Genomic DNA, 13,134 nt, shown 5'->3' on the forward strand with positions numbered 1-13,134 from the left:
TGTGTAATTTTGTTTTTATGGCATACTTAAGTTCAAATGACTTTAAATTTACATTTAAGATCAAATATTTAAGTAATCCCCTATAATGCTCTTTTTTTTAAAAGAACACTGAGGTTTTTTAAATAATTAAATTTTCTTTTATTTATTGATTGATTTAATTTACTTAGCTAAGACTGAACAGACTGAATTTGTTACTTATTTTGAGACTGCCAGAAGTTTCTTGAAATATTATAATAATAATTATTTATTGATTGATTTGATTGACTCATCCAAGATTTAATAGACTGAATTTGAAGCTTGATTTTAAGACCACAAGAAGTTTCCCATACAGTACAATAAATTGTCATGGAAACCAGAGAGCTCTGAATCTCTCACAGTTACCTGACAGGAGATTTCTGAATAATTCATGAACTGCTGATGCCCTTTTACAATAATCACCTCATCATTCCTGCTAATCTATGCCAATCACTCAAAATCAGGTCATCTGATTGGTTGCCATGTTACAATCAGAGGTCACAGCCGCAGTGTGGTAGGATGTGACTCGAAGAATGCATTTTAGTTGACAGCAGTCCGAGCCACAGGGAAGCCCCATGTTTTATGCATGATTTTATCCCTTCCATTGGCTGCAATAATTCAGAATATAAATGCACCATAAGAACTTATGAATAAAATAAAGAAACTTCCAGTACATTATATGAGCCTTAATATCATAAAACCTAATATCACCAGAGTTCAAAGTTTAAATCGATTGAGTCTTTTTCTATGTGATCGGAATCTCACCAAATGTATTGCTATCATGGATAAAAAAATAACAAGTATTTTTTTCAAGAAACCAAAATTTAAAAACGCAAGTAAAATTATATTGCACATTATATTGCACAACATTTTAAAATGAAAGCAAACTTTTCAGAATAGCAAACAATGGTCACGGATCAAAAAATAATGTGTAAATCCACTGTAAATCAAAAAAACTGAAATAATATCGCAAAAATTATCCGACTTGCGCACAATCATGTTTTCCTTGGTTATATTTCTCTATTTTTTGTGCTCTCAGACATTTTCTGCTCATATTTTTATTTTTTGTATGCTTATGCTATTTTTCCCTTCGTTCTTGTTTCCATGTTCTGCGCTTGCTTTTCCAAATGTTGCGGTTAGAGTTTCATGTAAATCAGGGCGGGCTTAAGCGTCATCATTGGTCCACTAGTTCTTGATTGACAGCTCCTCCTCTAGCCAATCAGTCGAAGAGGGCGGTGATGTCACTCCAGTGCACCTCATTAGCTGCCGATGCTCAGCGTTCACTTGTACTGGTGAAAATAGATAACTGTCAGCTGGGGTAACATCTTACCATACAGGACAACGTTATATGTGACCCTGGACCACAAAACCAGTCTTAAGTCGTTGGGGTATATTTGTAGCAATAGCCAAAAATCCATTGTATGGATCAAAATGATAGATTTTTCTTTTATGCCAAAAATCATTAGGATATTAAGTAAAGATCATGTTCCATGAAGATATTTTGTACATTTCCTACCGTAAATATATCAAAACTTAATTTTTGATTAGTAATATGCATTGCTAAGGACTTCATTTGGATAACTTTAAAAGCGATTTTCTCAATATTTAGATTTTTTTGCACCCTCAGATTCCAGATATTCAAATAGTTGTATCATCACCAAATTTAACAAACCATACGTCAATGGAAAGCTTATTTATTCAGCTTTTAGATGATGTATAAATCTCAATTTTGAAAAATTGACACTTAAGACAGGTCCAGGGTCACGTATGTGTCTGTCTGTCAATGCTGTACGCCTACCTGGCAATCTGTTAACGTTAAATGAGTAAATTGGTCAATTAATTATGAATGAATTGAACGTTTTTGCATTGAAAACGATAGTGTTACAGAGGCCAGGTGGATTTGATATGCACAATGATTTATTTGCATATTGTTTATTTACGTAGTTACATATATAATCGCCTAACACTATCATATTGATGTTTTAAATATATAAAGTTTGAATATACAATATGAAAGTAAAACAGCCAGTAGGTGGCGGTTACAAGTTATCTTTAGAATAAGACATTAAATCATTCATTCAAATGGCTGATTCATTTAGTGAGGAATAAAGTGAATCATTCAGTACGAAAGGCTGTTGTGTGTTGCTTGTAGAGGACACTTCTGGCTTTGTTTGGACTCTTCGTCGAAATGTAGCAAAATGATCAAATAGTTACAATATTAAACTCACTCAAAATTGACTTCTTGTTATATTGGTTTTATACTACAGTTCAATAAACATTTGCAATGGTCCTGATATTAGGAAAAACACTGTTCCTCGTGTGATATTGCTTAACTGTATGTCATTTTATAATCTCAGAGAAGCACAAAATGTGATAAATCTCACAAAACCATCAACCTTATCAACGACATACTGTACATGAAAGACAAAGCCGCAAATCTGTTTTCTACATGACAAAAAATAAGCAAAATATTGCATACAGACATATTAGCAATATAGTGAACTGACCGGTATATATTATATAAGATAAAAATAAATTATAGTGCTATTCATTACAAACAACATTTACTTTAAATGCTAAGCCTATAACAAACTTATTTAAAACAAAACTAAAAACTGAACCTCCTGCTGCTCACATATTCGGCATGAATAATTTCCATGAGTGAATCGTTAGACGAGGTGTAACGTTTGGTTGCTAAACTATTAGCCTATTTATTATGTAAAGAAGGCTTTGTACTTCTCTCCTATCTCAATATCTACTTAAAAGAACATCATATGCAAAAAATTTGTTTTTTTGGTATGTTTAGTTGTCTCATTTACTTTGATGATGAAGAGGCTGTGATGTAAAGTTTGTAATGCTAGAACTGATTATGCTGTTTGGGTGCGGGAAGCGCCGCCGCGAACACTTGGATTATATCAGCGGAAAGATGTGATATCCGTCAGATAGGAGCAAGACATCATTCAAAACTGTCTATTTTTATTTGTATACCTTCAAAACAACAGTGAAATGTACTTTTGTAAAAATAAAGAAAACACAAAATGCGCTTGCCGTCTCGGTCTCATGTGAACCTCTTCCTGAAATGAAGAAACTCAGCGATACTGTCTAACATTATACTTGTCACACAGAATGAGAAATATAGGCCCTTTTTATAGAAACCTTGTAGTGTCCGCTTTTAAGTGTTTACGTTTAGCTTATTTGACATTAAATGAAGACCTAAGTCACTTTGGAATATAAATCATAGCACATTTCAGAAGATAAAAAAACGCGACTTGTAGTCCGGAAAATATGGTATAACGTTAGCAAATTATTTTGCGGACCCCATAGCTTTGGGTCACGGACACCAGTAATAACCATAATAAGACTTATTATCAGTTAGGTATAGGTGAGCCAGCCACATATAACAGTGACTTCGCGAGGCTGGTGCATATATTCATATATGTGACCGTAGGTGAATAAATATAGGTGAACATGACCGTGACGGGTCGCTAGGACGGCTCATTTAAAGGGGTCATATGATGTGATTTCAATTTTTCCTTTCTCTTTGGAGTGCAACTTTACAGATCTTCTTTATGCACCAAGAGCTTGGAACAAAGACTAAAGTCTCAAATCCAAAGAGATATTCTTTATAAAAGTTCAGAGTCAGATTGCCAGGTAGGCGTACAGCAGTGACAGACAGATATAACGGTGTCCTGTATGGAAAGATGTTACCCCAGCTGACAGTTATCTATTTTCACCAGTACAAGTGAACGCTGAGCATCGGCAGCTAATGAGGTGCACTGGAGTGACATCACCGCCCTCTTCGACTGATTGGCTAGAGGAGGAGCTGTCAATCAAGAACTAGTGGACCAATGATGACGCTTAAGCCCGCCCTGATTTACATGAAACTCTAACCGCAACATTTGGAAAAGCAAGCGCAGAACGTGGAAACGAGCGAAGGGAAAAACCGCATAAGCATACAAAAAATGAAAATATGAGCAGAAAATGTCTGAGAGCACAAAAAATAGAGAAATATAACCAAGGAAAACATGATTTTGTGTGCAAGTCGGATAATTTTGCAATATTATTTCAGTTTTGCGCAGTATGATTTTAAATGTGTTATTAAATTTTTGATTTACACTTATTATTTTTTTGATCCGTGACCATTGTTTGCTATTCTGAAAACTTAGCTTTCATTTTAAAATTTTGTGCAATATAAATTTACTTTTTTTAAATTTTGGTTTCACACTTGTTATTTTTTTTTATCCGTGACTGCAATACATTTGGCGGGATTCTGATCCCATATTTTTCTCTGTGCCATTTGAAAAAGCAATTTGTTTCTAAAAGCGGTAGACTCACTCTGCCATCACTGCCACTGATCTTTCCGTTTTTGTCACTTAACTGTGACTTCTTCCCTTCCTCAATACAGGTTTCTCATGATTTTGCTGTCAATTTTGATGAGGACAACCCAGAATGTGCTGGTGAGTCGTCAAAGTGTACATAACTACATAACGTCATGCCTTTACAAACATTAATTTTTTTCCTTTTCAAAAAGGACGTTCAATGGAATCCAATGCATTCTTACTATAAGAGTCAAACATCTCCCACACATACTCACTGGCAAACAGAAAATGTTAGGTTTTCAAAGCATGCATCAACTATGAACTTTTTAACGGATGCTCATGCATTTAAACGAGGCTGTGCTCTGCTTTTAATAAACAAATAAATGAATAAACAAGCCCTCTATATAACCTCTATTCATCTCTGAGGTCAAAGGTCATGTTTTAATCTGACATTTTCAGGTCAGTAAATGTAAATGCCCCCCATTGATAAGAAATTGGTAATATGATGTCCATTCGATGTACAGATAATTGGTCAATGCAGAAAATAAACTAAAACACATCTGAACCTTTTTAAGACTTGTTTTTAGATAATACATTTTACTTTTTTTTTCATACCACATTGACAAATTTTGTTTTAAACATAAAATTAATTACAAAATTTAGTGAGGTTAAAAATGAGCTTAAAGATGTTTGAAAACAAGTGAGTGTATTGACCTGAGTGGCTGTGTGTGTTTTGCAGGTATACAAGGTGTTGTTGATGCTTATCAGAACTGCCTCCCGAAAGTCCAGTTGTACGGTCCCACTAATATTGCTCCCATCATCCAGAAAGTTGCCAACTCTGCCTCCGAGGAGATGCACACCAAGGAGGCCATGGTTAGTCAGAGAGAGAGCGAGAGAGAGAGAGACTGAGGAGCTCAGTTTCTGCACAGCACCATATTGACTCCATCTGCTTTACTGCTGTTGCCTTTTTATAAAAACAACCCAAGTTGCTGATGTGTATAGAATAGAAAACATGCTGTGGAAGAGCACAGCTAAATTATTACTTAATCAGGATTTTTATTAAAACATCCTTTTAACAATATAAATGCACTTGAGAAGCCAAACTGCATTAGATAAAAACACTGAAAAAAATGATACTACATTTTTTTTAAGATAAGGGGTTGCAAACAATTTATTTTAGCTACATTTAAATAAAAATTAACAAAAAACTGTTGAAAGTTAGTCAACTAAATTTGTTTAATTAAATGTAGCTAAAATAAATTGATTGCAATCACTTACCTTAAAACAATTTAGTAAATCCAATGATTCTCAAAAAATAGTTTATTTACTTATCTACATATTTATTTGATCAATAAAAAGTGATATTGTGAAATATAACAATTTACTGTTAAGTAACGTTTTATTTTAATATATTAAATAATATATTATTATAAAATCTCAATTTTCAGCAGCCATAACTCTAGTCTACAGTGTCTAATATGCTTTGGGTGCTCAAGAAGCATTTCTTATTTTTATCAATGTTGTTATTTTTATCAATATATTATCAATGTTTATCGATTGAAAACATTTTTATATATATATTTTTCTTTTAATGAAAACTACAATTTAAACGTTTGGGGTAAATATGATTTTAAAAAAAGAAGAAATAAATAGTATTTTATTCAACAACAATGTATTTAATTGTTTAAAAGTGACAGTAAAGACTATTTCAAGCAATCACTTACCTTAAAACAATTTAGTAAATCTAATGATTCTCAAAAAATAGTTTATTTACTTATCTACATATTTATTTGATCAATAAAAAGTGATATTGTGAAATATAACAATTTACTGTTAAGTAACGTTTTATTTTAATATATTTTAAAAAGCTTATTTTAAAATGCAAAATCTCAATTTTCAGCAGCCATAACTCTAGTCTACAGTGTCTAATATGCTTTGGGTGCTCAAGAAGCATTTCTTATTTTTATCAATGTTGTTATTTTTATCAATATATTATCAATGTTTATCGATTGAAAACATTTTTATATATATATTTTTCTTTTAATGAAAACTACAATTTAAACGTTTGGGGTAAATATGATTTTAAAAAAAGAAGAAATAAATAGTATTTTATTCAACAACAATGTATTTAATTGTTTAAAAGTGACAGTAAAGACTATTTCAAAATATTAAGCCTAAAATAATTCTATTTCAATTAAATACTGTTCAGTTAACTTTCTATTCATTAAAGAATCCTAAAACAAATTATCAAAGTTTCCACAAAAATATTAAGCAACATTGATAATAATAAAATACATTATTATTAGTTGAGCATAGTAGTAATTCTATTACAGAATTACAGAAAGCACTTCAAAATATATATTTAAATAGAAAATGGTTATTTTAAATTGTAATAATATTCCACAATATTACTATTTTACTGTATTTTTGACCAAATAAAGTAAAGCCTTGGTGAGCATAGGAGACTTCTTTCAATAATTTTCAAAATATTAATCTAATTTTATTTCTTACCCCATTGGCCAATATAGTGTGGTGTATGCTCAAAATAAAGCAAGAAACCGTTTGTTGGTTATAGTGGGGCTTTTGAGTGCAAGACAAAGACAAACACCTGGTGATCATACTAGTGTGAGTCTCCATTTTTAAATGTCCTCTCACATTTTATTAATCTCTTTCCTCAATTTTCCTCATTCATTAGGAATACTTCATACTGCTAATCCTGACAGATGGAGTGATCACAGACATGGCAGATACACGAGAGGCCATCGTCCACGCCTCTCACCTGCCCATGTCCGTCATCATTGTGGGGATAGGCAGCGCAGATTTCAGCGACATGCAGATGCTGGACGGTGATGATGGAATCCTCCGCTCTCCCAAAGGAGAACCTGTCCTGAGGGACATCGTGCAATTTGTGCCCTTCCGCAACTTCAAACATGTGAGTAAAAAAACAGCATCTTGAAGTAAATAATACCAAAAGGTTTCTACACAACTCTTTTTATTCACATTTGAATTCATTTGAAAAGAATCCTGTCAGGATCTGTTGAAACCGTGAACACAGAAAGCAAAACCTGAATTACTAACAAGTTGAAGCTTAATGAACAGATGTGTCTAATGAAGAGAAATGCTTCATGCCAGGTTTGGTGATTTTTTAAAAACTGTATGGTACCTCTCTGGTCAGGGCATAGTCACGAAGGCAAACTACAAGAGGATGCCGTACATCTGAAGGCATCCAGGTTTCTTTTCATCTGTCTCCTCTCTCAGGTCAGTGCGTTGCTCTCACAGCTGTCTCTCTGAGCTCCAATAACAAGCATCTCGGCACTGGAACAGAGGGAAGGAAAACATCAACGCTCTTAGATTTTAAGGGCCTGTGTTTAGTTTAGTAAAGGAGCGTGACATCATTCATGTAGAACAGTCTTCGTTATAAAAGCATTTTTTAAGAGACGTTAGGCATATTCTGTCCTGCTTTAACCCAGCAATATTCCTGCCTCTGAAGCGGAGTTCATGCAAAGTTCAGGTTTTTTATTCCATTTTGAGTTCAAATGAGACAAAATTGCCTTCTTTTTTTATAATCTCATGAAACAAAGCCTGGTGTATTATTATTATTATTATTAATGATTCTGTATTTTTCATAAATATTAATTTAGTCATTTATAAATCATTTATTGTGAATGTAAAAATGGCAGCTGTGAGAAGAAAAATGGAACGCATTGGCAGCAACACATGGGAGAGACATGATTCATAATTAATTTCAATATAGTAACATTAGATTGCAGCTAAGCTAACAGCTATGCATAACTTTTTATGGCCCAGACATATATACAGAGTCAAGTCAAGTCAAGTTTATTTGTACAGCGCTTTTCACGATACAAATCATTGCAAAGCAACTTTACAGCAAATTAAGTTTCTACAATATTTAGTGGTAGCTTATCAGTGGTGACTGTCAGTTAATGTACATATGGCAGAAATGCACGGAAAAATCAATTTAAGACGTAATAAAACAGACGATGAACACTATTAACAGCAATTATTATATGATGCAGTCAAACTTACAGTAAAATGTGGTAGTTCTGTAAGTTGTTTAAGGGTTGGCATCATCTGAGGTCCTCTGAGGGGTTGCATCATCTCTTCTCAGGTGTTCTGGATCCAGACTGAAGCTTGTGTAAATCCTGGCAAAAAACAGAGAAACAAATAGAGACATAATTAGCATAGCTGCTGTTCCAACCAAGCAAAATTGATTTGTTTTACCCAAACTAAAGAATAATAATGTGCATTTGATTAGATATAACTGCAGTACAAGATTATGAGATGCATTATTTGAATGCTTGGCCAAAGAGATGTGTCTTTAATCTAGATTTAAACAGAGAGAGTGTGTTTGAACCCCGAACATTATCAGGAAGGCTATTCCAGAGTTTTGGAGCCAAATGCGAAAAAGCTCGACCTCCTTTAGTGGACTTTGCTATCCTAGGTACTACCAAAAGTCCAGAGTTTTGCGACCTTAGGGAGCGTGATGGGTTGTAACGTGGTAGAAGACTAGTTAGGTACGCAGGAGCTAAACCATTTATAATGGTAAATAATTTATAATAATAAATAAGAGTAAATAATTAGTTTTTCACAATGCTTAACTCTTGATTTATTTATTTAGCAATTGCATGAAATATTTGTTTCTAATCAGCAACATCACCCTTTTCTAGGATTAATATTGATTTGGGTTCAACTTTTGCAGTGATTCCTTTTAAAGGAGTAACTCTTTTCAGTTGACATTGAATGAGGGCTTAGGGCAGATACCTGTAGTTCAAATAGTTAAAAAAATGTCTTTAAAAATTATTATTATTACTATTATTATTATTATTAGCATTATTTATTTTTGTGTTTAAAATTATTGTTTTTATTTTTGTGATCATTTTAAAATAATTATGATTTCTTCTTGGCCAAATCTCTGCATTCGTTTCTTCAGATTCTTTCATGGTTATGTTTTATTTTCTCAGTTGTTATGTAACTGCTGATGTAGTTATGCTTTTTTAAATCTTCAGGTTTTTCATTTGATTTATTGAACCTTTTGTCCAAGGCTTCTTGTGCAATAAACTCCAGAGAAGGGCTTTGTTTGTCTTTTTTCTTCACAGTCTGGAAGATGGCTGTAAGGAAACCTGCTACCTCAGGTCAACTTCTGCAATATCACACAATTCATAAATATAGCGCAACTCTGAAGGTGTGAAGTTGGCTGTCCGATACGAATGCTTCGGCGAGAAACCGAGCGTGTGTATGTGTGTGTACGTGTTTATTTTTAGCTCTGTGCTGCTGGGTTTTCTCTGGTCTGTCTCCACCTGTTTTGCGGACGGAGTGAAATAGGAGTGACACCTTTCCTGTATCGCCTACTCAAGCACAAGAGAGTGTGAAATTTCATCTATATTCCTTTCTCTCATCCTTCTCTCTGTCTTTTCTTCCACACAGGCCTCTCCTGCAGCACTGGCTAAAAGTGTGCTGGCTGAGGTTCCCAATCAAGTGGTGGATTACTACAATGGAAAAGGCATCAAGCCCAAAGGCCTGTCGGACTTTGAGTCTTCCAGAGCGTTCAGTCCCTGAGCTACGCACAGCCATATTTGTCTCAACTTCAAGATATCTTTGCTGATCATTTCAGAACTTGCTGTATCAGTATCGAAATCGACAAGCAGGTTCATCCTTGTTTTTTTCACTCAGGTTTCCAATAGCATTGGGCAGAAATGTCCTTAGCTTTTCCATATTCCAAAATATGTCCATATTTTTTACGCTGTTGTTAGTTATATTAAAGGTGCACTGACTGCACTCAGTCATTTTTTGTTTTGGTTTCCCTGGCTAATATGGCTAATATCGTCTTGGACCTAAAGTCTCCTTTAACGTCTTCGTTAGACGGTCCACCTCTCATGCTGAAAACACTGGTTTGAATCCCGCTCCGAGCAAGAACGAGGAGAGTAGAACCAGAGGGGTTATATTGGTGCCGTGACCCGGATGATTTTAAACATTTTTAAAAAGTATTATGTGTAAAATGTATTTGAAATCACTGAATGCACCTTTAACATAACAATGGGATAGATTCCTTTCATTGCAACCAAACCAATCTGCCAGCACCTTTTAATCTGCCGTCATCTACTCTGTGTAAATAGAAGGAAAGCCAAAAGAATGAAACCTTCAACTGGACTGTCTTCCTTTAGATTCAGATGCCAGACTGATTCCAAGTTGCATTTGTTCATAAGCGTTGGCTTTTGTTACCTTTTGTTTTGTTGATATTATTTACTGTTATTTTTGGTGGACCTGCTGTAAAAGGGCTATATAGTCCAATATAGCATAATATTCCAATGCGTAATAGTTTAGGAAGCAATTGATTATCAGATATTGGCCAGTGCATGACCAATACTCAGTTAGTAAACACTGTTAGTCCTTTATAATCCAAAGTGCAACAATTTTATTGATTAATTTAATTTACCTGCAAAAAGTTTGTGGTTGGTAAGAATTTCATGTTTTTGAAAGAAGTTCCCTATCACCAAGGCTGCATTTATTTGATAAAATACAGTAAAACAGTAATTTTATGAAATATTACAATTTAAAATAACTGTTTTCTATTTGAATATATTTGTTTGTGTGATAGCAAAGCTGAATTTTCAGCATCATTATTCCAGTCTTTAGTGTCACATGATCCTTCAGAAATCATTTTATTTGGTGAAAAAAAGTAAACAGTAATTATTTCAAATTGAAATCTTTTGTAGTATTTTAAATGTCTTTATTGATACTGATAATTTAATGTCTTCTTGCTGAATAAAAATATTTGTTCCTTTCTTACCCACCCCAAACTTTTGAACGGTAGTGTATTTATTTTAAAACTTATTTTTAATGTGAGGCCTTTATGACTTACAATTGTTACATACAATTAAGTGTATTGTATATAGCTCTATAAACAAATGCATATTTATTTGAAAGCATGTGGAATGGGTTCTGTGAATACAGTACTTACAGTGTTTAGGCATTGTTTGTTTTTGTTCTTTTCTACAGGTTTCTTGATATTTTTGTTTTGCAGAATTTCTTAACCTAATCTAAGTCATTTCAGATATTTGGAAATAGTAGATGTAAATGTATTTCTGGTGCTGTCTTAGACACATTTCTCATTTCCTTTTACACATTTCTTTCTTTCCTTCTTCCTTCAGTTTGGAGCGTGTGTGTATGTATGCTTGCATACTACCAAAACTAGGACTGTATTTTGCATGTTGCCAATAAAAAAGGTTTTCCCCACATTGTTCCTTATTTTTTTGTTTTGATACTCTTATTCACTGGATGCACTTGCTCAGCACACACATAGGTCTCTCACACCCAGTAATATTGATCCAGAGTTTCTTTAACGCTACAATACTGTAATTCACTAAATGAAAAATTTAGAGGCAAGCTTGAGTGTAAAGACTCTTTAACAGGCATCAGAAGACCTTGAGAAATGGAGTCCTGGCGGTGTGATCAACTCTTTGAGTCAGAGGAATCTTTGAAGTCTAAACACACAAACATGCGCACACTTCTCTCCACACATGCACACAGCCTTTCAGTTAGCTCACCAGGACAAGATTAGAGGTTAACAGGAGAAAGAGAGATCATGTCTTTTATCATATGCAACAGGTCCATTATTCAAAGATTCAGCAGATTATTTATTGTTAGTGATTTTGCAGATACTTTCTCATTCAAAACAACAGCAGGGAATGAAATCTGAAGTTGAATGTCTTTCACAAGGACACAGTATTGCTAGGGGACTCCCATTAGATCTCCATTTCATGAATATTCACCATCTTTTAAATAATAAACATGAATATTAACTAAGGTGAATATTCACATAAAATATTTTGATTCACCTGGTTCACTTTTCAATACTTATCTAATTGTTTAATTATTTGAACTCTTAAACCTTTGTTTGAATGTATTTTAAAAATATAATATACAATTTAGTTATTTTGAACATATATATACAGTGGGTACGGAAAGTATTCAGACCCCCTTAATTTTTCAGGCAGTTTTGAGGCTGTGTACCACTACATACACTCAGATTCAGATTCATCCAGCCTTATAAATGTCCGAAATCTGTGTGGTCAGTTTATCCTGGTGTCTGGAAGGGATCATCACCTGCTGCTAAAATATGTACATATGTAATGCTCCTCAGACCCCTGAGTGTGAACATCACTGGCAGCGGGCTGGACAACATGTGAGATTGGATGAGGCAGATGGCAGGAAGGGTAAGGAAACTGGCAGGTCAGAGGAAAACGTAACTGGCAGGTTGTAGGAAGAAGCAGCTGGCAGGGTTGAGTTAGCTGGCAGCATGATGGAAGCAGCAGCTGGCAGGACCAGGGGAGCAGCTGAATTGTGGTTTAGTGTTCAATCTGCAGCGGTTCTGAGGTCTTCAAGGAAAATCCATGGAAGGCCAGAGAATCATTGAGGTCCTCCTCAAATCCCTCAACCTCCTGATCTTACATTCACCTCCAGCTCCACCTCCACTGTCTTTTCTGCATCTCGGTTTATCATTTGAAGTGCATGAGGTTGTCAATTCTGACAGATTTCTACACAAATAATGTTGGTTAATTGACAGAAAAACTATTTTCTTGCTCCACTGTGAGTGTCTGGCAGAGATGAGGTTTTGTAAGACAAACAAGGAGATTCACCAAATGCATTCTACTTATTATCACACATGAAGATTTGATATCTGCAAAGAACATATTTTGATTATATTTTTTTGTTAGGAACATGTTGTGAGAGTGCTTGGAAATAGTTAAACAGCCTAAGAATCCTGTGCCAATCGCTATGT

At 34.3% G+C, this 13,134-nt stretch overlaps 1 protein-coding gene across 1 annotated transcript in view; it reads left to right on the plus strand.

Moving 5' to 3' along the window:
- The window catches only part of LOC107591992 (copine-4), a 31,412-nt gene extending 20,629 nt beyond the window's left edge, over positions 1 to 10,783 (plus strand). The window contains exons 13-16 of the mRNA XM_016281312.1: positions 4,421 to 4,472; positions 5,074 to 5,207; positions 7,030 to 7,266; positions 9,780 to 10,783. Coding sequence (XP_016136798.1) covers positions 4,421 to 4,472; positions 5,074 to 5,207; positions 7,030 to 7,266; positions 9,780 to 9,911 — 555 coding nt within the window. The 3' untranslated portion in view covers positions 9,912 to 10,783. The remainder of the gene's footprint in view (positions 1 to 4,420; positions 4,473 to 5,073; positions 5,208 to 7,029; positions 7,267 to 9,779) is intronic.
- Positions 10,784 to 13,134: the final 2,351 nt, after the last annotated feature.

The sequence above is a fragment of the Sinocyclocheilus grahami genome, unplaced genomic scaffold (assembly GCF_001515645.1).
Source record: "Sinocyclocheilus grahami isolate Dianchi unplaced genomic scaffold, SAMN03320097.WGS_v1.1 scaffold149.1, whole genome shotgun sequence".
NCBI lineage: Eukaryota > Metazoa > Chordata > Actinopteri > Cypriniformes > Cyprinidae > Sinocyclocheilus > Sinocyclocheilus grahami.